The sequence below is a fragment of the Onychostoma macrolepis genome, chromosome 22 (assembly GCF_012432095.1).
Source record: "Onychostoma macrolepis isolate SWU-2019 chromosome 22, ASM1243209v1, whole genome shotgun sequence".
NCBI classification, from domain to species: domain Eukaryota; kingdom Metazoa; phylum Chordata; class Actinopteri; order Cypriniformes; family Cyprinidae; genus Onychostoma; species Onychostoma macrolepis.
The window spans coordinates 11,175,164-11,197,375 of record NC_081176.1 but is presented as its reverse complement, the minus strand read 5'-3'; the positions used below and the strand labels follow the sequence as shown (position 1 = coordinate 11,197,375).

The 22,212-nt window shown below is 34.9% G+C and overlaps 3 protein-coding genes across 6 annotated transcripts; 1 reads left to right on the top strand and 2 right to left on the bottom strand.

Annotated features, from left to right (window-relative positions):
• Window positions 1–120: 120 nt before the first annotated feature.
• Window positions 121–6,147, bottom strand: LOC131530394 (titin-like). Of its 3 annotated transcripts, none has more exons than XM_058760645.1 (6): window positions 6,031–6,147; window positions 5,652–5,761; window positions 2,941–3,261; window positions 1,520–1,822; window positions 912–1,205; window positions 121–826 (listed from the first exon to the last, which is right to left on the bottom strand). In XM_058760645.1, exons 3-6 carry the CDS (start codon window positions 3,233–3,235, stop codon window positions 648–650), a joined length of 1,071 nt encoding a protein of 356 aa, XP_058616628.1. In that variant the 5' UTR covers window positions 3,236–3,261; window positions 5,652–5,761; window positions 6,031–6,147; the 3' UTR covers window positions 121–647. The 3 variants fall into 3 exon arrangements, with proteins under 3 accessions (XP_058616628.1, XP_058616629.1, XP_058616627.1); XM_058760646.1 differs by lacking the exon at window positions 6,031–6,147 and adding an exon at window positions 5,886–6,005; XM_058760644.1 differs by lacking the exons at window positions 5,652–5,761; window positions 6,031–6,147 and adding an exon at window positions 3,522–3,985 and having other exon boundaries at window positions 122–826.
• On the top strand, window positions 5,744–21,002 carry LOC131530425 (uncharacterized). 2 transcript variants are annotated; one of them, XM_058760692.1, is made up of 5 exons: window positions 5,744–5,763; window positions 12,071–12,143; window positions 12,252–12,329; window positions 19,940–20,269; window positions 20,563–21,002. In XM_058760692.1, exons 4-5 carry the CDS (start codon window positions 19,942–19,944, stop codon window positions 20,892–20,894), a joined length of 660 nt encoding a protein of 219 aa, XP_058616675.1. In that variant the 5' UTR covers window positions 5,744–5,763; window positions 12,071–12,143; window positions 12,252–12,329; window positions 19,940–19,941; the 3' UTR covers window positions 20,895–21,002. The 2 variants fall into 2 exon arrangements, with proteins under 2 accessions (XP_058616675.1, XP_058616676.1); XM_058760693.1 differs by lacking the exons at window positions 5,744–5,763; window positions 12,071–12,143; window positions 12,252–12,329 and having other exon boundaries at window positions 19,909–20,269.
• On the bottom strand, window positions 7,771–11,171 carry LOC131530419 (uncharacterized). The gene is made up of 4 exons (XM_058760682.1): window positions 11,056–11,171; window positions 10,169–10,492; window positions 9,513–9,620; window positions 7,771–8,593 (listed from the first exon to the last, which is right to left on the bottom strand). The coding sequence occupies exons 1-4, from the start codon at window positions 11,126–11,128 to the stop codon at window positions 8,373–8,375; spliced, it is 726 nt and encodes a 241-aa protein (XP_058616665.1). The 5' UTR covers window positions 11,129–11,171; the 3' UTR covers window positions 7,771–8,372.
• Window positions 21,003–22,212: the final 1,210 nt, after the last annotated feature.

Sequence of the window (22,212 nt, the reverse complement as noted above, 5' to 3'; positions counted from 1 at the left end):
TTTTGTAAGTGAATCATCAAAACCTTTTTGGGGTACAAGTATTGGAACTGCTGGCATATATCTAATAGAGGGGAAAAATTGTGATTCAAGCATACCTAAACACTTGAGTTTGCAATCTAGGTCGAGCAAGATTGCAATATAACAGGTAAATAAATTAATTGTTAAATTCAAGACATTTTTTATCTTTAATAAATCTGCTGGATATTACAGTTAACATGGAAAAAAAAGTAAATAAATCAATGTCAGTCAAACATGTTTTTCATACAATATAAAGTATTTCTCATGACATTTTAAAAATGTATTTAAAAAAAGTGTTTTTATGAACCAATAAAAATAATTTCTTCTTGGTATAAAAATATAACTTTACATTAAAAAGTGTGTGTGTGTGGGTGGGGGGATACAGACATATGTACATTAAAAAAAGTACCTAATATAACCACCAGATGGCAATATGACAAGTTAGGAAACAATTAAAAAGTGCACATTATTGCATTGGTTTTCATGTTTTGATTACTCTGGATTTTATTATTCTGTATGTATGACTGACAGCATGCAAGCTGTCAACTGATTCTGAGATGCATTTAACCTGGAATATTCCTTATTCATATTCCTGAGAAGAATAAAGAACAGAGCAACATTATCGCCCCCTAGTGACCTGATGCAACATCATCATATTCATCGGCATGCGGTGTCTGCTCTCTCCTCTTCTGATAAGATCTTCTTGATCTAATGTCATAAACCAGCACAGCAACAGTAGCCAGGCCCACCAGAACAGAGCAAGCCAATCGGATCACAGTTTCAGAAAAACCACAACAGTGGACACGGCCTGAGGATAGATAAAAAAAAAATTCAAGTTTGTGTACGTTTGCTACGTTTCTGTCATCACAGAATGTTCAGGTCAGTTTATGTACCTGAACATGGCTGACAGAGCTGATCGATGTTCACATGTGTGGTCTGGTTGCTGATAGAATTGTTCACCACACAGCTGTAGGTGTTTTTATCCTGATATTCCACCTCCAGATGTAAAGAAAGGCTGATCCTGAGATCAGATGCTCTAGTGGTGGAGAATAAACTGTTCCCTTTGTACCAGGAGAGAGTCACATGACTCACATTCACCACTGAACATAGAAATGAACAATTCTGGTGTGAAACTGATGAAGAACATGTTGGAGAGTCTCTGGTGATGACAGGAATCGGCAGAGGAGCTGGAGAACATAAGAGAACAAAGAGAAATTATATGAACGATATAGTTTACAATGTAAGCTTGTTAAATTAAGCATTTAGATGTTCAGACTGTCTTTTTTACGTGGTCTAAAATTGTGATGTGGAGATTTAAACTGATAAGTGCGACAACCACAGTGTGCAGTTTACCATTGATTGCTATCTCACCTACTCAAATCACGCAATGCTAACAAATCTTATATGCTAGAATTAGATATAAAATATGGAAAAATACAAAATAATTTGTAAAATGTCTACATTCCATTCCTAATAATCACTAATATAAACATTGACATACCTGGACAGGGCCAACAAAGTTCACTGATGTCCAGATGTGTGGTCTGGTTCCTGATGGGATTGTTGAGCACACAGCTGTAGGTGTTTTTATCCTGATATTCCACCTCCAGAGGTAGAGAGAGACTGATGCTGAGATCAGACACACTGATGCTGGACAATAAACTGTTTCCTTTGTACCAGGAGAGAGTCACATGACTCACATTCAACACTGAACACAGCAGCCCACATCTGGACGCTGATAAGCCTGATGAGGATGAGGAACACTGTGAATAGTCTCTGGTGATGACAGGAATGGGAAGACGATCTGGAAAATGATATGAAATGAGCAATTAGAATAAGTTAACTCAAAAATGTTTTATATTTGAGTTGAGTGTTTACGATGCTAAAGAATAATTTGAGAATTCAGTATATCAAAATAATTTAAAAGTGGCAACGTTTCAGTCAAAGACCTTCGTCAGGCGAACACGTGTTTAGGAAAACGTTGCCATATGGCAACAGTGTATCACAATGGAAAATGGCCAAAAAAGTAGTTTTTCTATTAAATTATGATTTTCTTTTCAATCGAAATGCACATTTATTTTAAAAATGGATGCACCCAATCTTAATTCCCATCAAAATCTGCCATACACGCATACAGACACATATACACATGCACACACACACTCATTGTCATGGTCACTGAAGGCTAACTCATCCTCATTGTCATCACATGGAAGAGAAGAATATCCAATTTCTTATTCATACATAAATACAACTATACTACATTAAACACTTCAAATAAATAAATAAACTGCAATCATATTATTGATGTTAAAAATCCCAATGGGGAAATACATTACTTAAATTCCACTGTGGTACATTGTTGCCATATGGCAACATTGAAATTTTCTCAATTTACAGTAAAACTATGTTAGACAAAGTTGATTTGTGAATTAAAATGATGTAATTTACTAACCAAAAAAAGTTCAGAAATGAGGTTAACAGAGCAATTTCTGGAGCACTTCAACAGGTGCCTTCATGTGAGGGTGACAGTGGGAAAAAAGTGTTTTGGGGGAACATTCAAATGTAATTTTACTTAAAAACAGCACATCATTGACTATCTCAAGGCAGGCCCTTTCAATTACCATATTGCAATATATTGTTTTGTTTTGTTTTTCTCCGAATAACAAGGAAATAAGTAGAAATTAATTGTTGCCATATGGCAACTCCATACCATAGAGTTTTTTTTTTCTTTTTTTTTTTTTTTTATAAAGGGAGATTAACAGTGTGCAGATCTTTTTTTTTTTATTATTATTATTTGATGATACTCTTTGATCTTGCATCTGGCCAAGACATTTTTGGATGTACATACTTTGACCATTCTTTTAATTCAGTATATCAAAACACAATATAAAGAACAAACAACACTTTTTCTCTACTCACCATATACAGAAACCTTGAATGTTTTGTATGAGATTGTATTACTTATGATCTCTAGTTTATAGAGTCCAGCATGTTCAGGTCGGATGTTTTTAACAGTCAGAGATCCAGTGTCATAGTTCAGCACCAGTCTGTCTCTGAATCTCCCATCAGCACCATCATGTACTTTGAAGACTCCAGCCTCTTTTTTGACTTGAGCAATGAGAATCCCTTGAGGTCCAAACATCCAAAACAGTTCTTCTTCTCTCCGTGCTGCTGTTTGTAGAGTGACAGAATCTCCCTCCATCACTGTTTTCATTTCACTGATCTCAACACCAAACACACCTGGACAACAATGGAACAGGAACTGTCACTCAATCACAGATGATTTGGTCCAAAAGTGCTTATTACCTGGTCCAAGCTAGTACATGTAGATCATCAAAGGAAACAAAACAGCTAGGATTTTTTTTTTTTTTTTGGTAAAATGAAAGCTGCTCAACTAGTTTGGACCTGGTTAAAAACAGCTACCTTTACTGACCTTTTTATTATTATTATTTTTTTTTTCTAATATAAAGAGCTGATGCCATAAAACATGAATAACTTACCAATTCGGCGTTCAAAATGCAAGCAGAACCAAACAAATGCATAAAATATTTTCTTTGACTGAGACATCACTTGACGATTCTGGGAGAAAAAAAAAAAAAAAATCCCGCAAATAAAACGAATTTCCTAAAACTTTGCTGAGGAGCGTTCCCGTTCGTTTATGAAGAAATGTAACTAATTATAGCATATTTTAAAAACGAACGGGAATTTGTAGCGTCTCGGTCTGTAACGAAATAACGCGCAACGTGACATTCAGTCAGATGATCTGAATTTATCTGCGCGCCGCCGTTATGTGCGCACGCGCGTCTGTGTACGCGCTCGATTGTCAGTGAACGCCTTTGTGTTGTCTTTCAGTTTTATGCACCACGGTTAATTTACATATTTACATTATTTTATGACTGAATACTTCAACCGTTTTCATTCAACTTCATATATAGCCTAATTAATTAATTAATTTAGCATATATTATAACCTATTTTTTTTATTTAATATTAACAAAGATTAACTACACATTTCAGTAGCCTACTGTTAAATGTATGATTTATGTTCTGGCTTTAAATGTGATTTCAAGACATCATATCAGTGCTTACCATGCAATTACCATGAAGACATCTTTGCCGTTTTCTTGTGAATTATTTTTCTCTCTTCACATTCTTCACGTTCAGTTTAGAGTCAAAACGAAACCTGACGTGGCATGATTCTTTTAGATCTGGAAAGAAATGTGGTTTTGGTCTGCTAGATGGACAAACGTCTTGTAGCGAGTTTCTAATGTAGCCTACTATGCATGTGGGTGAAGGGCTGCTTCCTGTCCTGCTAACATGAACCACACTGACTGTTTTCCTTTTACATAACAAATACTATAGTGCTAAATGTGTCGAAGACAAATCAGGATGCCCAAGATGTTTATAAAACTTTCTATAATGATTATTGAATTTAGATTATTTGGTGAAGAAGGTCTGAGATGTGTAAGATGTGTAATGAGGAAAGAGCAAAGATTAAACATGTATGACTTAAACACGATTTAACATCATTCATTGAAAACTGCAGACATTTGTGAATATGTTGTTCCTACAAGAAGAAAAAAAAGCAGGAAGCGGGGTCTAGGTGTGATTTAAAAAATAGTTTTCTGGAAATAACTTAACCTTTGCTAGAAATAAGCTATTGAAACTAACAATGCTGAGGATAAAAAGTCAAGATTTTTCACATGCGGTGTAGAGAGATGATTTTTTTTACTCCCATAAATATTTAATCATGTTTCACGTTCACCAGATACTAACAAAACTGTATTTGTTTTTAAAAGTTTTAAAAATCATGCTAAAAAAAAAAAAATACAATAAAAAAAATAAAAAACATGAATATCAAAGTATCTTGGGGTTGTACCATTCGGCATGCAAATCTAAACTATTCTTGCCATGTTGTAGAAATGTTGAATTATTTATTTAAATTATTTTATTTGAGACTTATTGAACTTTACACATAGTCGTGCGGGCATAAGGGGTCCTATCTGTGAAGTCATTTCCTGTTTATGGTTTTCTTGTCACATTACAACAAAAAAAGCTTTCTACATGTTGTTTATACCACAATATCTTTGATTTAGTGGATAAATATTCATTTTATACCATATATAAATAATAAAAAACACACAAAAAACAACCAAACTACTCTAAGGAATGTTGTGCCTCTTAGCTCATATAGTAATTTATAATGTAGCTAGCATTAAAGACTGAAGAAATTTTTTGAGAAAACTTTTAGCAAATTTACAGATTTTACATTTATAGTGTTCTCTTGTGAAAAAGACCAGAAAAATATTGTATGCTAGAAAAGCACCCGTCAGAACTGTATAACATGATGTTTTACGGTTGCATGTTGGGGACAAGGGTCATGGGTTTACAGCTTGTCCCCCCAGGTTTACAGCAAGAAATCTGTATTTGCCTGGTTAGCTACTGGCAGCCATAACTGCACTGTTAGGATGCATAACACATCCTTCTTTATTGAGTTTTCTCTTTATTAGTGGACCAAATGCTTATATGAGATTGATATTCATGAGCACAGACAAACACTTCATTTACATATTTTCCATATTCATTTTAAAACTCATAGTAATTTCAAGTCAAAATCTTTAGCATGCTTACAGGATGTTGTCTGCTATTCAGGATTGTGTTGCTCTTCTGTTCTGCTACAGCACTGGCAGCTCTGATGGCTCTTCATAATTGAATGACAATACTGGAGCTCCACCTAGTGGCTGTAAGTAGTAAAAGAATCTCACTGTACACTAAACAACACACTGACCTCATCTATTTTTTGGTAAGCATGATGGAGGTTAACAAAATTGTGGGACATATGCAAGAGGAATATAGGCTACAGACCATTAGGGTGACCAGATTACCATGATAAGTATCGCGAAAAATCATCTGACAACCTACTAAACTACTGAAAAACAACACAAAACAAAAGAAACCGTCACAGAAGTTCAAATGGCTTCCACTACAAATTGCATTAAAACAAGCCTACCAAAAATTTCCAAAGTGCCATTTTTACAGGTTTCCGGTGGAATTGGGCTGAGAGAAATAAAACCGTTGAGTTTGCTGTGGATTTAAGGGTTGGGATGTATTTAAGTATGCAAGTAGCACAGGTCATACTCAGTTTCTGGAGGGCCACAGCCCTGCAGAGTTTAGTTCCAACCCTGCTCCAACACACAGACCATAGGACCTGATTAGGTGGATCAGGTGTGTTTAATTAGGGTTGAAGCTAAATTCTGCAGGGTTGTGGCCTTCTAAGAACTGAGTTTTATACTGCTGGAGTAGCATCTGCTGAGATGCTGGTATTTCAGGGGTGTCCAAACCTGCAGAGTTTAGCTCCTTGTCTCAACACACCCGCCTGGACGTTTCTAGTATGCCTACTACCTCGAATAGCTGCTTCAGAAGTGTTTAATTGGAGTTGGAGCTAAACTGTGCAGGACTGAGTTTGGACACCCCTGTGGTATTAGGATAGCTTTCAATGGGGTTGTTTTGGGCTATTTTTTATTAACCTTTTGTCTGGCTTTGTTAGAAAGAACTGGCAACACTGTCCATTAGTGTAGCCTAAATGTGAAAAAAGATTCCAGCACTACTTGTGATAAGGAGACTCTTTTTACTATTTTGTCAAAGTAATAAAAGTCTCCTTTCCACATGTAGTGCTGGAATCTTTTTTCACATTTTTGTACACAGATGTTTCCATGCACCTTGGCATGAGCGGTAAAGTTGCTCCAGACCCTACCTCAGCAGTAGTGTAGCCTACCATGTTTCATTAGGATTTAGTGGTCTAAAAGGGATAGTTCACCCAAAAAATTAAAATTCTGTCATTATTTACTCACCCTCAAGTAGTTCCAAACCTGTATGAATGTCTTTGTTCTGCTGAACACAGAGGAAGATATTTTGAAGAAGGTTTGTAACCAGGCTGTTTTGGAGTACCATTGACTTCCATAGTAGGAAAAAAAAAATACTATGGAAGTCAATGGTGCCCCAGAACTGCTCTGTTTCCCACATTCTTCAGAGTATCTTCCTTTGTGTTCAGCAGAACAAAGACATTCACACAGGTTTGGAACTACTTGAGGGAGAGTAAATCATGGTGATTTAAAAATTTAAAAATCGTGATTTAAAAAATAGTTTTCTGGAAATAATTTAACCTTTGCTAGAAATAAGCTATTGAAACTAACAATGCTGAGGATAAAAAGTCAAGATTTTTCACATGCGGTGTAGAGAGATGATTTTTTTTACTCCCATAAATATTTAATCATGTTTCACGTTCACCAGATACTAACAAAACTGTATTTGTTTTTAAAAGTTTTAAAAATCATGCTAAAAAAAAAAAAGAGTATCTTCCTTTGTGTTCAGCAGAACAAAGACATTCACACAGGTTTGGAACTACTTGAGGGAGAGTAAATGATGACAGAATTTTCATTTTTGGGTGAACTATCCCTTTAACATGCCAACAGAAGGCAACAAATTACCAGTCGAGACCCATAAAATGAATGCAATTCCAATTATAGTCAATAAAACATTTTTTATTATTTTATTTATTTATTTTTGAAACGTCCAATTTACGGGAACATAAACCCCAATCTCCAAGCACATTGCCATTCATTATGCTGAGCAGTTGGTGTCTGCTATAACAAATAATAGACACTGCTGGAGCTCTGCTTAATGGCTGTAAGTAGCAATATATTTTTAAAGGGCAGAGAGAGTAGATTCACTAGTATGCTGTTCTGAATTCTGTATAAGAGTTTTCTTAATTCCTATTAAACAGATCTGTTGTCTTTAAAATAAATTAAACTGCTTTAGACTTCTAGGAGGATCTGAAGTGGCACTTAAGTGTCCTTAATTCTGGTTGAACTCCTTCACAAACAATTTGCCCACCCCTCAGACCAAACCACATTGCTGTACAGTTAATTGTCATAAGGTTTCACTTCTGCTCGTGTATTAGGCTATGTGAATTCAGTGAAACACTTATACAACTGCTACATAATGAATTATAATGTTTAATGATGTTATAAGAGTGGACAGTAGAACAGAAAAAAACGTGTAAAACCGAATCTTCATTAAAATGCACACTAATTTCATCTGTGAGAGTCAACAGTGCAACAGAAAACAGAAAGCTTGTGAGATCATTCTATACCATTATTTGTGTTGCTAATTATATATTTGTTTTGGGTAATATGTTTAATTTAATAGATTAATAAAAATCATATTCTGTGCATATACAATCAATAAATGGCCAATGAATTAAACATAATCTGTTAAAAATAGCTGTGAAGGCATAGAAAATTAGTATTAATGCATGATTTTTTATATTTTTTTGGATTATACCAGTAACCTTCAGCAAACATATCTTGAACTCAACCTTCTGCTCCGTTCATACTGTTGGTCTGATTTTACTCCATGGGTCTGATAGAGATATTCGGTCTCTTCTGTCCTCTTCAGCTCACTTCTTGTAGATATGATGTCATAAACCAGCACAGCAACAACAGCCACGCCCACCAGAGCAGAGAGAGCCAATCGGATCACAGCTTCAGTAAAACCACAACAGTGGATGCAGTCTGAAATGAAAAAAAAAGCACTGAATCAGAATTGTGCATTTATTTCTCTTTCAAATAGACTTAGTGCATCCATTTCGAAGGACGTAGAGCATCCACAAACTTTGCATATTTGTGAATACATGCACACTTTCCTTGCTTAGCTAAATAACATTAGCTAGGATTGCATGGCTAATAAGCCATTCTAGACTCTTTTTAGGACTCCCTGCGGAATCTGTGTGATTATGTGGCTCTTTCTCCATGATGTTTTTTGCCTTTAGTGCTAATGATCTCTAAAGCAGCATGGGATACCACCCCACCAAAAAAAAAAAAAAAAAACACTTCACTTCTCTGTCACTCGTCTGCTGTCTGTTCTCTGTTCTCTGTTCCTGTTAAAGAAAAAAATGCACGCAAATGCACCCAACCCTCATATGCACAAACAGGTCATGCTCTATATCTCTAAATGAGATGTAAGTTTTGATTAAAAATATAATTTACTGGATTTAACCGGATTATGCTGTCAATTATCTCTGCACCCACAAGCAGTAACATGAATCAACACCAAGTTTGGCCCAAAACTGATTTAGTTTCTCCTTAAACTAAAGACCAGTTCACACCAAGAACAATAATAACGATAACCAAATTTGTGTCCATGCCAACAGATGGCAATGTTATGTTTATTCTATGCACATGCTCCAGTTTTGTCGTCTGTCACGTTTTAATGCTTGAGCTCTTTACAGTCAGGTGGACACTGATTGGCTGTCAGTGTTTTCATCATTCATCAGCTGAAAAAAAAAAAAATGGTTTTGAAAGTGACAATTACCTTAACAGTGGATTTTAGCTACTGTACTTTCACAAACCCTAATAGCTTATCATCTGACATACCTGAACACATTCAACAGAGTTCTGCTCTGTAAATAAATGCTATCATGGTGTGACATACCTGAACTCGACTCATAGAGTTCAGTAATGTTGGCATCCTTAGTCTGGTTTACGGTTGAATTGTTCACTGCACAGCTGGATAACACACAATTGGGGCTTGATGATCTTTCTGATGATAAAGAATTTTGTGGAGATTGGTGGATGACAGATTTTGCAAAAAAATGTCAAGATGTTTCAATAAAAATGTGAGGTCAGCAGAATTAAAACAAAAAAAAAAACTGAACTATTTAAATTTGTATTGCAGAAGTTTTCTTTTATACGAATGTTGAATGATTTACAGTAAACCAAGACTTTAAATCTTATAAAAGATGAATAACAATGAAAGTTCAGTGTGTTTTCAACATTCACTTTGATGTGCAAACAGAAGTGAAACATTGGATCAGACTGCTTTAACTTTATTTAGTAGTTCAATTTAGTTTCTTACTCACAGCAGCTGTAATTGTAATTTTAATTATATATAATTGTGCAGCCCTTTGGTGCATTTTGTGTTTCTATTTATATCTCCGACTAGATTTGAATTTTATTACCTTTTTTTTCAAATGGAATTAAAGCCACTGACATAATAAAGAAATTTAGAAATGAATAGAACATTTTAAAATATTACAATGCCAAATATATAATTCAAAATAAGGGCTAATTATACTGTAATTGTCTTACCATAGACTGTAAGATTGAATCTCATGGAGCTGGTCTCTTGGCTCACAATGTTTAGTTGATAACATCCAGAGTCTGTGGTTCTGGTGTTGGTGATGGTCAGAGATCCGGTCTGATCCAGCTTTAGTCTGTCTCTGAATCTCTCATCAGCATCATATGTTGAGTTGGTTTGCGTGAGTCTGTTGACTTCAGCTATTCGAGTGCTTCCAAACATCCACTGTATTAGCAGATATTTCTGTGCTTCAGTAACATCAGTGTTTAGAGTGACAGACTCTCCCTTCATCACTGATACTGACTTCACTTCATCTGTATCAACACCAAACACACCTGGAGAACAAATAGGAACACGTTTTGTCACAGACTAAGGCCCACCAAAAAGATAATGTTATTTAATGACCCGATTAAATTACAGTTTAGCTCTATATTATGCGGACATTTTTTACTAATATGGATGAATGGTTTGCAGTGAACTTTAAAATGGGATTAGATTTGAAATGGAAAAAAATTCAAAACAGCAGTAGAAACACTAAAGATGCAAAATAAAAGATGGGATAAACAGTTCAAAAGGCAGATGTGCAAACAGAATAAGAACATGTTCTGTTGATCAGACGGCTTTAATCTTATTGAGCTGACCTGTAATAGTTACTGACTGGTTCGTTGACTAATTTAATTTTTATACTGGTTCATTGACTAATGCAATTTTATACTGTCAAAATGATCTTAAATGAGCTAAATGCATGTCATGTTGAACATTATAACATTGATTTCAATTTGTGTAATTAATGATCAGTGTTATAACACAGAAGTCCTTCAAATAAATGACTTAAGTCTACAAACTAATAATAGGCTAGCTAACAAGACTTTAGTCATAAAACACATTTTTAACTTACCAACCAGACACCACAAACACAATGTGAGCAAAACAAAAGCATGGACCATGTTCCCTGACTGGTTGCAACCCATGTAAAGCCCTGTAAGTAGGCTAAATGTCTAAAAACACCTTGTTCACACCGCCAGCAACTGGAGAGTTTGCTCACTAGTAGGCGCAACTCGCATCCACTGCCCCCAAAAAAAATATATATATTTTGCTAATTCATTGGTAACCATGCATATTTAGCAAACAAGAATGTATATAATTAAATATGTCCGGCAGAATGTATTTAAGACTGTACTCACAAACTGTATTTCTCATGAATAGCATATGTAAAGAAAAAATATCATTAGAGATTGATGATGATACGACACTAGAAACTTCAACACACGGTCTGTACACGGGCTCTGGGCGCGGCTCAGAGATGAGGAACACAACGGAGACCCATTAAAACAGAAAAATAGAAACAATCTCTACTGATCATCTTTATTACAATCGGACACAACCTATAACAACATGCAGAACACGTTATTGCTGTCTTTTTTATTATGATATATGGAAGGTGTTTTCACAGCTATTTGACATCGGGAACTGACACTGAAGTAACACCGCGTCTAATAACCATACATTATATGGCAAACTTTTTAATAAGTGCTTCATGTGAAATCGCATCTGAATCAGTCGTCGCTGAATTTGCTGGAAAATTAGGGGAAATATTTACGTTCACGCGCACATCCTCATCTCGTATCCACTGCAGCGAGAGAAACGTTCTAAAGCTTATTAAAGCAAACATACGGTGATATTGGATGACCAAATTCAGTATACACGTTGATGATGCATATATACATACAGGCAAGCAGATGAGCGTCTAAATCATCGTTTATGATTGGGTTTCACATTTTTCCCGTACATAATCTTTACAGTAATGCGATGCCAAATCATGTCTCACACAATGTTTTCAGTTCAATCCGTTTACTAATGTGGTATTAGTGAGTTTAATCTATATCTGTTAACTGTTCCTTTATGTTCTGCAGGTGTGTCTGGTGCAGATGAAACAGGGTCAGTGTGTCAGCGATGGAAGGAGATTCCGTCACTCTACATACTGATGTTAGTGAAATTAAGAATGATGATACATTACTGTGGGTGTATATTTAGCAGCACTGTTTCTCTGTCTGTTCTAATTTCTGTCATTGTCTCTGCATTTTGTTACCACAGAAAAACAAGAGAAGGGGGAAAGGAGCAGCAGGAGAGGAGTTCAGTTTGATGAGATAAGAGACACCAGTGTGAATCATGGTGAACATCTGAGCTGATCATTTCTGTCCTCTAGTGGACAAACACTGATCTAAGGATCCAATTAGATATCTTAATAGCAAGCTGGGCTAATGAAAACTGACATCAGGAAAGCTGAAGGGACTAAAGACAGGAGGGTAAAGTGATTTGAACAGTTGTGTTGCTGTTGGCTGTTATAGATTACATTTGGTCCAATGGTCTGTTTTTTGTTTGTTTGTTTGCCTGAATTATGCAGTAAATGACTAGATCATCTTTGCAGTCAATTAGTTTGGAGAATTGGCATGTTTCATGGTGCTTCGAGAAAAATAAAGCCAATTATCATCTATATATATATATATATATATACATAAGTTAAGTGTACTTGACAATTCTGAGTTACATTGACAAATAAAAGTTACTGAAAAAAAAGAAGAAAACTAAACAACTGGATTCATGTTCCACTTAGTTTCTACTAAGTTTAACACTGAAGACAAAAATATGTTAAACTGAGATACTCTTAGACACTTATCTCACAAGCTACATTTTTCCCTAGCGTAAAAAAAAACATTTAAAAATAAAAATAAAAATAATTTTCTTCCACTATTAAGAACCTTTTGTGGAATGGAAAGGTTCTATGGATATTAAATGTTTATCAACAAATAACAGTAAAGAACAAATAAAAAATATTTATGCAGGTTTTCCTTGTTTTTAATCAATGCATTTATTCAAATAATTTCAAATATGATATGGGGGAAATTATATACACATACTGTTACTTCTTTATGTCTTTTGTAGTGTGCTGTGATGACTTCAAGTAAGATAGGATAATGTAAAAGAATGCCTATGTTTATTTTGAAGCAGTAATTATTCATTGTATGTATTTTTATATAACCCCTGATAGAAATACATTTAATACCCCACAGTTATTAACTTTCTATGTGTAGTGTTTAATAATTATCACCAAAAAAAGCTGCTATTAATTAAATGTTATTACATAATTAATTGTTTCTCTATTGTTACATTTTGTATTAAAAATTGTGAACCATTTGTTGTAACCCATAATTAATGTTTTATTTTATCTTATTTTATTTTATTTATTTATTTTTTAAAGTAATATATTTAGCACTTTTTAAAGTGTACTCCCTTCTGAAGCATTTCAGTCAAATAAAATGTAGAGAAAATAAGGTATGGTGATATGGTATGAGGATTTCAATGCACATAATATAACATAGGGATGCTAAAACAGATCAAAATGGCACAGCAGTGGAAGAACATATGGAGGACAATTTGGTATGCTTAAACGATGGGGTGGAACAAGGTTTTAGTGTAAGTGATCCAATGAAGCCGTGTAGATAGTTTCAGCAATAATAGCTGTAAAATGTCATTGGGAAATACTAGATTAGTCAACAGTTGGGAGCGATATTTATCCAACAATCTGCATGGTAGGATTAGAGGTGCAAAGGAGCGTTGCAGCAAAAAAGTCTTAAGGATTACGTACACTGAAAAAAACAATAAGTAAATTTACTTAATTTTTATTTGGCAAGTTTTTGCACAAATACATTTTAAGTAAAATGTAAGTACTGAATTAAGTAAAATCTACTTGGCTAAGTTAGGTAAAATTAGCAAAGGAAATAAGTCAAATTAACATGGCCAGTTAGAGTTTGATGAGTAATTTTTACTTGATTATTTTAAGTTAAATTTGGAATACTTAAGTATTTTTCGCTCAGTCATGGCTTCTAAAATTGTTACTCAAACGATGTAGCACTAGGAAACAACCATGCTATTAAAACATGTGATTCACTTACAAACATGTAAGCAAGCAAGTAGACAGCTTGTTAATCTTTTAAGATAATATATCCACTCAAAAGAATTGTTATACAAATGAACACAAAGACCTCAATACTTGGTACACCATACACAATGACGGTGACAATCAGTGTATAGTGTTTGAGTAAGAATGGGTCATTTTGACTAGAAAATCAACTCTAGATGTCACAAAACAGTAAGTTACTAAACCTAACAACAAAAGCAACCATAAAACAGTGTAAATATAACTAAAAAACAGTGACAAATTTAACCTTTTTAATTATTCATGCCCCAGTGCATGATGGGAAAAACGGGATCATAACTTTAATATTTACTTAAAGAATCCTTGTAAACATAACAAACAATTCCAAGTAAAATATACTTATAAATTCAAACTTTAATTTCTACAAGCTTAAATTGAGTACTAATATAGAATTTACTTAAATTTTTTAATTCTTGCCTGAACTAAATTATTTAATGTAGAAATTACATTTGTTTTTATGTAGTGTTTACTTCACCAAAAAATCATTTTTATCAGTGTAACCTCTGTAATCGCTTTCGAGTGTGCGCTTGCTCTTTGTTTTCACTTTCGCTTTCAAAACCGCTCACATTTAGCGGGGAGGGAGGGAAGGGGACCACAGCAACCCCCACAGGCGCCAGCTCTGCTTTAGCTCATATATATTTTTACCTGCATTAAACAGTGTGTAAATGCATCTAAATGACTCTTCAGATGGGACTTCTGTGTTTCCTCTGCATTGCAAAGACGAATTTTGTTTATAATGATTTTATTGGTTTGGTAACAGCCCCAAATGTCTTCATAATCTAATTCACTTTATTGATTAAATATAAGAATTTGACGCAAGAGATAATGCACACTTCTAGAAAAAAAAGCTTTATAAAAGTAAAAATGCCCATAAAGGGTAAAAACAACTTTTGTTTTGAAAAGATTCATTTCTATCACTGCTGTGAACTGTCCAGCTGTCCAGGCAGTCCTGCAGCACAATACACTCAGAAACATATAGTCTGATAATCGTTATGGATAAACTCCCAGAAAATATCGAGATATCATTTTCTGTCTATCGCACACCCTTATATTTCTAATTGCTTGTTTGGTATACATAGGCCTAATTCACTGATCATCGTAAAATAAGCTTTTATCTTGGAAATAGGTTTTCTCAACAACAACAAGGACACGACAAAAAAATAGGTGAATCATATTTATATAAGGTATATTATTTTATTTATTTATTGAAGGGGGTGGGGTCTGGTTAATATTGTGAAATATCATTACAATTTGAAATAATGTTTTTCTATTTTAATATACTTTATATTTATTTCTGTAATGCAAAGCAGAATTTTCAGCTACATTACTCCAGTCTTCTATGCCACGTGATCCTTCAATGTATATTGTCAACGTCGGAAACAATTAGCAAAATGCTTAAAATTTTTCTGTGATATTTTTACAGGATTGATTGATTGAATCCTGGCAGATTATTATTCAAAATATAGAAATCCTATCCATTTAACATTATTGCTGAATAAAAGTTTTTTTGTTTTTGTTTTTTTCAAAAAAGAAAGAATAAAAAAAAGGTGCTGTTCTTTTATTCTTCAAAGGATCCTAATATTACGTTTTAAACGAAAAATAAAGCAAAGAGAGGCGCTTGAAAAACTGAACATTACAGTTTTTTACAATTGCTATCACAATTTTCTCAATACTTTTAACAATTTTCCTAAACTCAACACAATTAGCACAACATCTGTCTGTGTAGGCTATACAATTAACATATTTCTTGTTGCTTTGACACAAAATGCATACAGTTAACACAAATGTAAAATTCTTGAACTTCTTTTACACATAAGCTCAACCAAGACCAAAACAATCTAATTTTACTGCCAAATTTTCAAATGCTTTCACACTGTATGTCAGAACAGATAATATCATGCTCTAAAACTAACTAATAGGATAAAGTCAAAGTGAATAGTTATATATATATATATATATATGTGTGTGTGTGTGTGTGTTGGTCATATAATTAGAATATCATCAAAAAGTTGATTCATTTCACTAATTCCATTCAAAAAGTGAAACTTGTATATTATATTCATTCATTACACACAGACTGATATATTTCAAATATTTATTTCTTTTAATTTTGATGATTATAACTGAAAACTAAGGAAAATCCCAAATTCAGTATCTCAGAAAATTAGAATATTACTTAAGACCAATACAAAGAAAGGATTTTTAGAAATCTTGGCCAACTGAAAAGTATGCACATGAAAAGTATGAGCATGTACAGCACTCAATACTTAGTTGGGGCTCCTTTTGCCTGAATTACTGCAGCAATGCGGCGTGGCATGGAGTCGATCGGTCTGTGGCACTGCTCAGGTGTTATGAGAGCCCAGGTTGCTCTGATAGTGGCCTTCAGTTCTTCTGCATTGTTGGGTCTGGCATATCGCATCTTCCTCTTCACAATACCCCATACATTTTCTATGGGGTTAAGGTCAGGCGAGTTTGCTGGTCAATTAAGAACAGGGATACCATGGTCCTTAAACCGGATACTGGTTGCTTTGGCACTGTGTGCAGGTGCCAAAATGAAATCTGCATCTCCATAAAGTTGGTCAGCAGCAGGAAGCATGAAGTGCTCTAAAACTTCCTGGAATACGGCTGCATTGACCATGGACCTCAAAACACAGTGGACCAACACCAGCAGATGACATGGCACCCCAAACCATCACTGACTGTGGAAACTTTACACTGGACCTCAAGCAACGTGGGTTGTGTGCCTCTCCTCTCTTCCTCCAGACTATGGGACCCTGATTTCCAAAGGAAATGCAATATTTACTTTCATCAGAGAACATAACTTTGGACCACTCAGCAGCAGTCCAGTCCTTTTTGTCTTTAGCCCAGGCGAGACGCTTCTGACGCTGTCTGTTGTTAAAGAGTGGCTTGACACAAGGAATGCGACAGCTGAAACCCATGTCTTGCATACGTCTGTGCGTAGTGGTTCTTGAAGCACTGACTCCAGCTGCAGTCCACTCTTTGTGAATCTCCCCCATATTTTTGAATAGCTTTTGTTTCACAATCCTCTCCAGGGTGCGGTTATCCTTATTGCTTGTACACTTTTTTCTACCACGTCTTTTCCTTCCCTTCGCCTCTCTATTAATGTGCTTGGACACAGAACTCTGTGAACAGCCAGCCTCTTTTGCAATGACCTTTTGTGTCTTGCCCTCCTTGTGCAGTGTGTCAATGGTCGTCTTTTGGACAACTGTCAAGTCAGCAGTCTTCCCTATGATTGTGTAGCCTACAGAACTAGACTGAGAGTCATTTAAAAGGCCTTTGCAGGTGTTTTGAGTTAATTAGCTGATTAGAGTGTGGCACCAGGTGTCTTCAATATTGAACCTTTTCACAATATTCTAATTTTCTGAGATACTGAATTTGGGATTTTCCTTAGTTGTCAGTTATAATCATCAAAATTAAAAGAAATAAACATTTGAAATATATCAGTCTGTGTGTAATGAATGAATATAATATACACTGTAAAAAAAAAATCCGTAAAAAAACGGATAATGTACTGGCAGAAAATTACCAGGACATTTTCTGTTAAATTTACGGACATTTCCTTCCACATTAAAACGGAAAATTCTGTAGATTTACATTTTCTTCTGTACCATAAACGGACAATCCTTAATGCAGAAATTTCTAAAAAATTATAGCATAGGCCTATCTTTAGTAGCAAATAAATCCAGCACAATATATACAAATTGAACATGGTTTATTTTTACCTCATGTAAACATTCTTAAAAGTTTGTTCAGTAGTTTTTATTTGCCTTAAACAGGTGAAGACATGCCATGTGCCAGTTTGTGGAAACTACTTTTTTTCTGCATGTTCAGTCCAAGTTCCATGTTGAGATCTGAAAAAAGCTCAAATTGTACATGGATTCTAAAAGTCTTGGAAGCGTAGGTTCCCATCATCTCAACCTTTGACCCTCATTCAGGATTTCTTCACAGGAAGACTGGAAATGACAAGAAACTAAATGAATGAAAGTGAAGTACAGAGTAACATGCAGAACAGGTTGAGATTGAATTATCAGCTGCTATTCCAAATACTTTCCAGTTCAAACATTGTTTATAAAATGCTAAACTTGCATTTCCAGTGTTCTCCAGTTGCATCTGTCATGTGATCTTGTCAACAATGTTTTACAATATACTTAAAGAGATAGAATTATAATTTTTGGGTGAACTATCATTAATTATTCACCCTCATGTCATTCATCTTCAGAACACAAATTAAGATATTTCTGATGAAATCCGAGAGCTCTCTGACCCACGGTGGTGCTGACGCTGCACTTTGTTTACTGGCAAATGAACGCACACGCATGCGTTGTGGTACTCTCGTTAATGGCAGCAGACTCTCCCAGGAGAGAAGAAATCATTGAATAAAGTTATTTTTGTTTTGTTTGCGCACAAAAAGTATTGTCATAGCTTCGTAAAATTACAGTTGAACCACTGATGTCGCATGGACCATTTTAACGATGTCCTTATACTACGTTTCTGTGACTTGATCGTGTAAGGACCCTTGCTGTCTATGGAGGGTCAGAAAGCTCTCAGATTTCATCAAAAATGGTGAAAGAAAAGATTCTTTTGAAGTCAGTGCAGGCTAAAGACAAGGCAGTTTGAGCATGTGTGTGTGTGTGTGTGTGTGAGAGAGAGAGAGAGAGAGAGAGAGAGAGAGAGTTATAATATCAGATTCATAGTTTGTATGCATAGATGTGTGTGTGTGTGTGTCTGTGTGTGTGATAGCGTGAGTATACATGCATCCACACACGCACTGGTCCAAGGCCTTTATGTTTGCAAGCACAACATGCTCCTGAATACTAGTTTTTTCTCTGACTTTTATTCTTCCCCATTCACTTTCAATGGCCGGCCATTTTTGACAAGTGTGACTTTGTGCAATTTTGTACAAAATAAAAGCATTTAAAAGCAAACTTCCTGATTAAACATTAAAGCACACTAGTGTGAGAAACAGTGCAAATTTTCATAATTTTTTATCTCATAGTATGAAAATTATTCATAAAAAATGCTTTTTTTCACTCAAAAAATTAGGTGCCTACTTTCGGATAAATGAGACCTACGACTAATCAGATGCAAATAGAAACACAAAACCAGTCCTAAATTAAAGAAACCAAGTTGACAAAAAGATTGAATCCAATATTTGGTGATAATATAACATAATGAGTGATTTATAAGCAATTGTTTGTCATTTTTGACCGGGAACACAAGTGTGACTTTTTGCAATTTTGTACAAAATAAAAGCATTTAAAACCAAACTTCCTGATTAAACATTAGAGCATACTAGTGTGAGAAACAGTGCAAATATTTATAATTTTTTGTTTAATATTGTAAAAATTATTCATAAAAAATGATTTTTTTCACTCAAAAAACTAGGTACCTACTCTCAGATAAATGAGGCCTACGATTAATCAGATGCAAATAGAAACACAAAACCAGTCCTAAATTAAAGAAACCAAGTTGACAAAAGCATGACACTCACACGCATCCTCAAGTGGACCAGTGTGTCTATTACACACTTTGGCGTGATACTGGGTTGCAATTGCAGTAATCCACATGCGAAGTTATAAAAGCGTGGATAACTGTCTCACGAGACTTTTCAGACTATTATTTTTTTTAATTTTTTTTTTTATTCACAATCTGAATAGTGCTGTATATCTCGCAGTGTTTTCAGTCGAATTGGTTTACTGAGGTTACTAATGTGGTATCAGATTAAGCTAGCCTATATCTTTAATTGTTCATTTATGTTTTGCAGGTATGTTTAGAGCAGAAACAGATGAGACAATGTCAGTGACGGAAGGGGATCCTGTTACTTTATACACTGGTCTTACTGAAATACTGAATGATGATACCGTACTGTGGGTGTTTGGACCTAAAGGTTTGGTCATTTCTCAAATAACAAGAAAGAACGACCTGACCTCATTTTTTGTCACTGATGATGTGAGATTCAGAGGCAGATTGCAGTTGGAACAAAACACTGGTTCTCTCACCATCAGAAACACCAGAATCAGACACTCTGGACAATATAAACTAACGGTCTCTAGAGAAAAGACTACGACTAAGAAATTTAATGTTACTGTAATTGGTGAGTATCTCAAGAATATCTTTTTCACTCAATGCAATATTGATCCTCTTTAAGGTGTGGTCACATTACCAGAATTTTAGGAAAATATCACATGAAAAAAAGGTCCATTTTCAATAGCGTTGACAGGGGGAATCACAAGAATGGGAAGGACTGGATTTTGCCTGTGACATGACTAAGCAGTGGTAAATGTGACCGCACCTTTACACAAATCTGCCCCAATTTCTACAAAAAGATGCGATGCTGCGTAAAAGCAGTATCAAAATGTTCCAGCTCAGACCTGATTTGTTTTCCAGGTGTGGTTGGTGAGACAGGTGGAGTGACATCAGTATCAGTGATGGAGGGAGATTCTGTCACTCTACAGAATGATCAAGTACAGCGAGACGATCTGATCGTGTGGAGGTTTGGAGATAAAGGCATCCTCCTGGCTAAAATCGATGTGGAAACTAATGAGACCTCATTAAATGATGCTGATGAGAGATTCATAAACAGACTGCAGCTGGGTCAGACCGGATCACTGACCATCAAGAACACAAGAACCGAACATGCTGGACTTTATGAGCTACAGATCAGAGGCCGCGAGAGCTCACAGCGATTCCTTGTTTCTGTCACTTGTGAGTCTTTATAAAGCAAGTCTTTCAAAGTAATGATATGGAATAAAGCTAGATCAGCATTTAGAACAGATAATTGGACAAATTATACACTGGAAAACAATAAGTTTATTTTTTATTTTTTTTTGCACGCATATTTTTTTAAGTAAAATTTAAGTATGGAATTAAGTAAAATCTACTTAACCAAGTTATGTAAAATCAGCAAAGAAAATAAGTAAATTTAACATGGCCAGTTAGAGTTTGATGATTAAATTCTACTTCTACTTCTAAATTATTTTAAGATTACCCTGCAATACTCAAGTACATTTCACTCAGTCATGGTTTGTAAACTTTACTCAAACAACATACCACTGAAAAAACAAACAAACAAAAAAAAAACATTAAAGCATGTGGTTCACTTACAAATATGTACGTAAGCAAGTATACAGCTCATTATTCTTTTTAAAATGTAGTTATTAACCAAATGAACACAAGAGACCTCAATACTTGGTGCATGATACACAATGATGGTAACAATCAGTGGATAGTGTTTGAGTATGAATGGGTCAGTTTGAGTAGAAAATCAACTCCAGATGTCACAAAAAAGCAAGTTACTTAACCTAACAACAAAAGCAACCATAAAACTGTGCAAATACATATTGAAAATTAATTATTCATGCCCAAGTCAATTGACCATATGCACGGAGCGCTTTTTAGAACTTCCGGATAAAGATAAACCAGCTCGTAATCTCCCGGTGAAGCTCATTTTATATGTGCTATATATAGGTAGAGACTCTCACAGAAACCTCTCGTGCCTCATTCTTATCAGAATCTGAGAAAAAAATAAAAAATTGCAACACCGTAACTAATGACAGCGGCATTAACATACAGTTTCATGTTATTTAAGAACATATAATTTTATATGCAGAGTCCTGTAAGCCCAGAAAAGTACCCAGACGCATAACTGTACATTTAAATGCTGACAAATAAACACTATCGTAACTGTTTAGGCTGTTAGGCTGATCTCTTAAACTACATCTTAATGTACATCTTAGGCTAAATACCTAAATACAAAATAAATAAGTTGGTATAACATAATGCATTCAATATTTTTAAATGTTTAGATTTAATTTAATAACTGCATCGTTTAAGTTTTATCCAACACAGACTTGCTGCTGTAGTTTTGTTAGTCTGAATCACTTAATGCACAGCTCTATTCTGACATCGGCTCCTCAGGTGATTCATTCCGTTGCCGCTGTCAATCATAGCAATGACTCGCGGCATGATTTAACGGATTCACTCGTGTAAATTTAACATTCGCATTTATCATTCCTGAAACAGTATACGTGGATATTT

Coding starts and splice junctions, on each gene's coding strand:
- LOC131530425 (XM_058760692.1), top strand. CDS start 19,942: ATGTTTAGAGCAGAAACAGATGAGACAATGTCAGTGACGGAAGGGGAT. Junction 20,270..20,562: donor ATTTAATGTTACTGTAATTG/GTGAGTATCTCA, acceptor TTTGTTTTCCAG/GTGTGGTTGGTGAGACAGGT.
- LOC131530394 (XM_058760644.1), bottom strand. CDS start 3,588: ATGTCTCAGTCAAAGAAAATATTTTATGCATTTGTTTGGTTCTGCTTG. Junction 3,262..3,521: donor GCATTTTGAACGCCGAATTG/GTAAGTTATTCA, acceptor ATTGTTGTCCAG/GTGTGTTTGGTGTTGAGATC. Junction 827..911: donor GCTCTGTCAGCCATGTTCAG/GTACATAAACTG, acceptor ATCTATCCTCAG/GCCGTGTCCACTGTTGTGGT.
- LOC131530419 (XM_058760682.1), bottom strand. CDS start 11,128: ATGGGTTGCAACCAGTCAGGGAACATGGTCCATGCTTTTGTTTTGCTC. Junction 10,493..11,055: donor GTGTTTGTGGTGTCTGGTTG/GTAAGTTAAAAA, acceptor TTTGTTCTCCAG/GTGTGTTTGGTGTTGATACA. Junction 8,594..9,512: donor ACTCTATGAGTCGAGTTCAG/GTATGTCACACC, acceptor TTTTCATTTCAG/ACTGCATCCACTGTTGTGGT.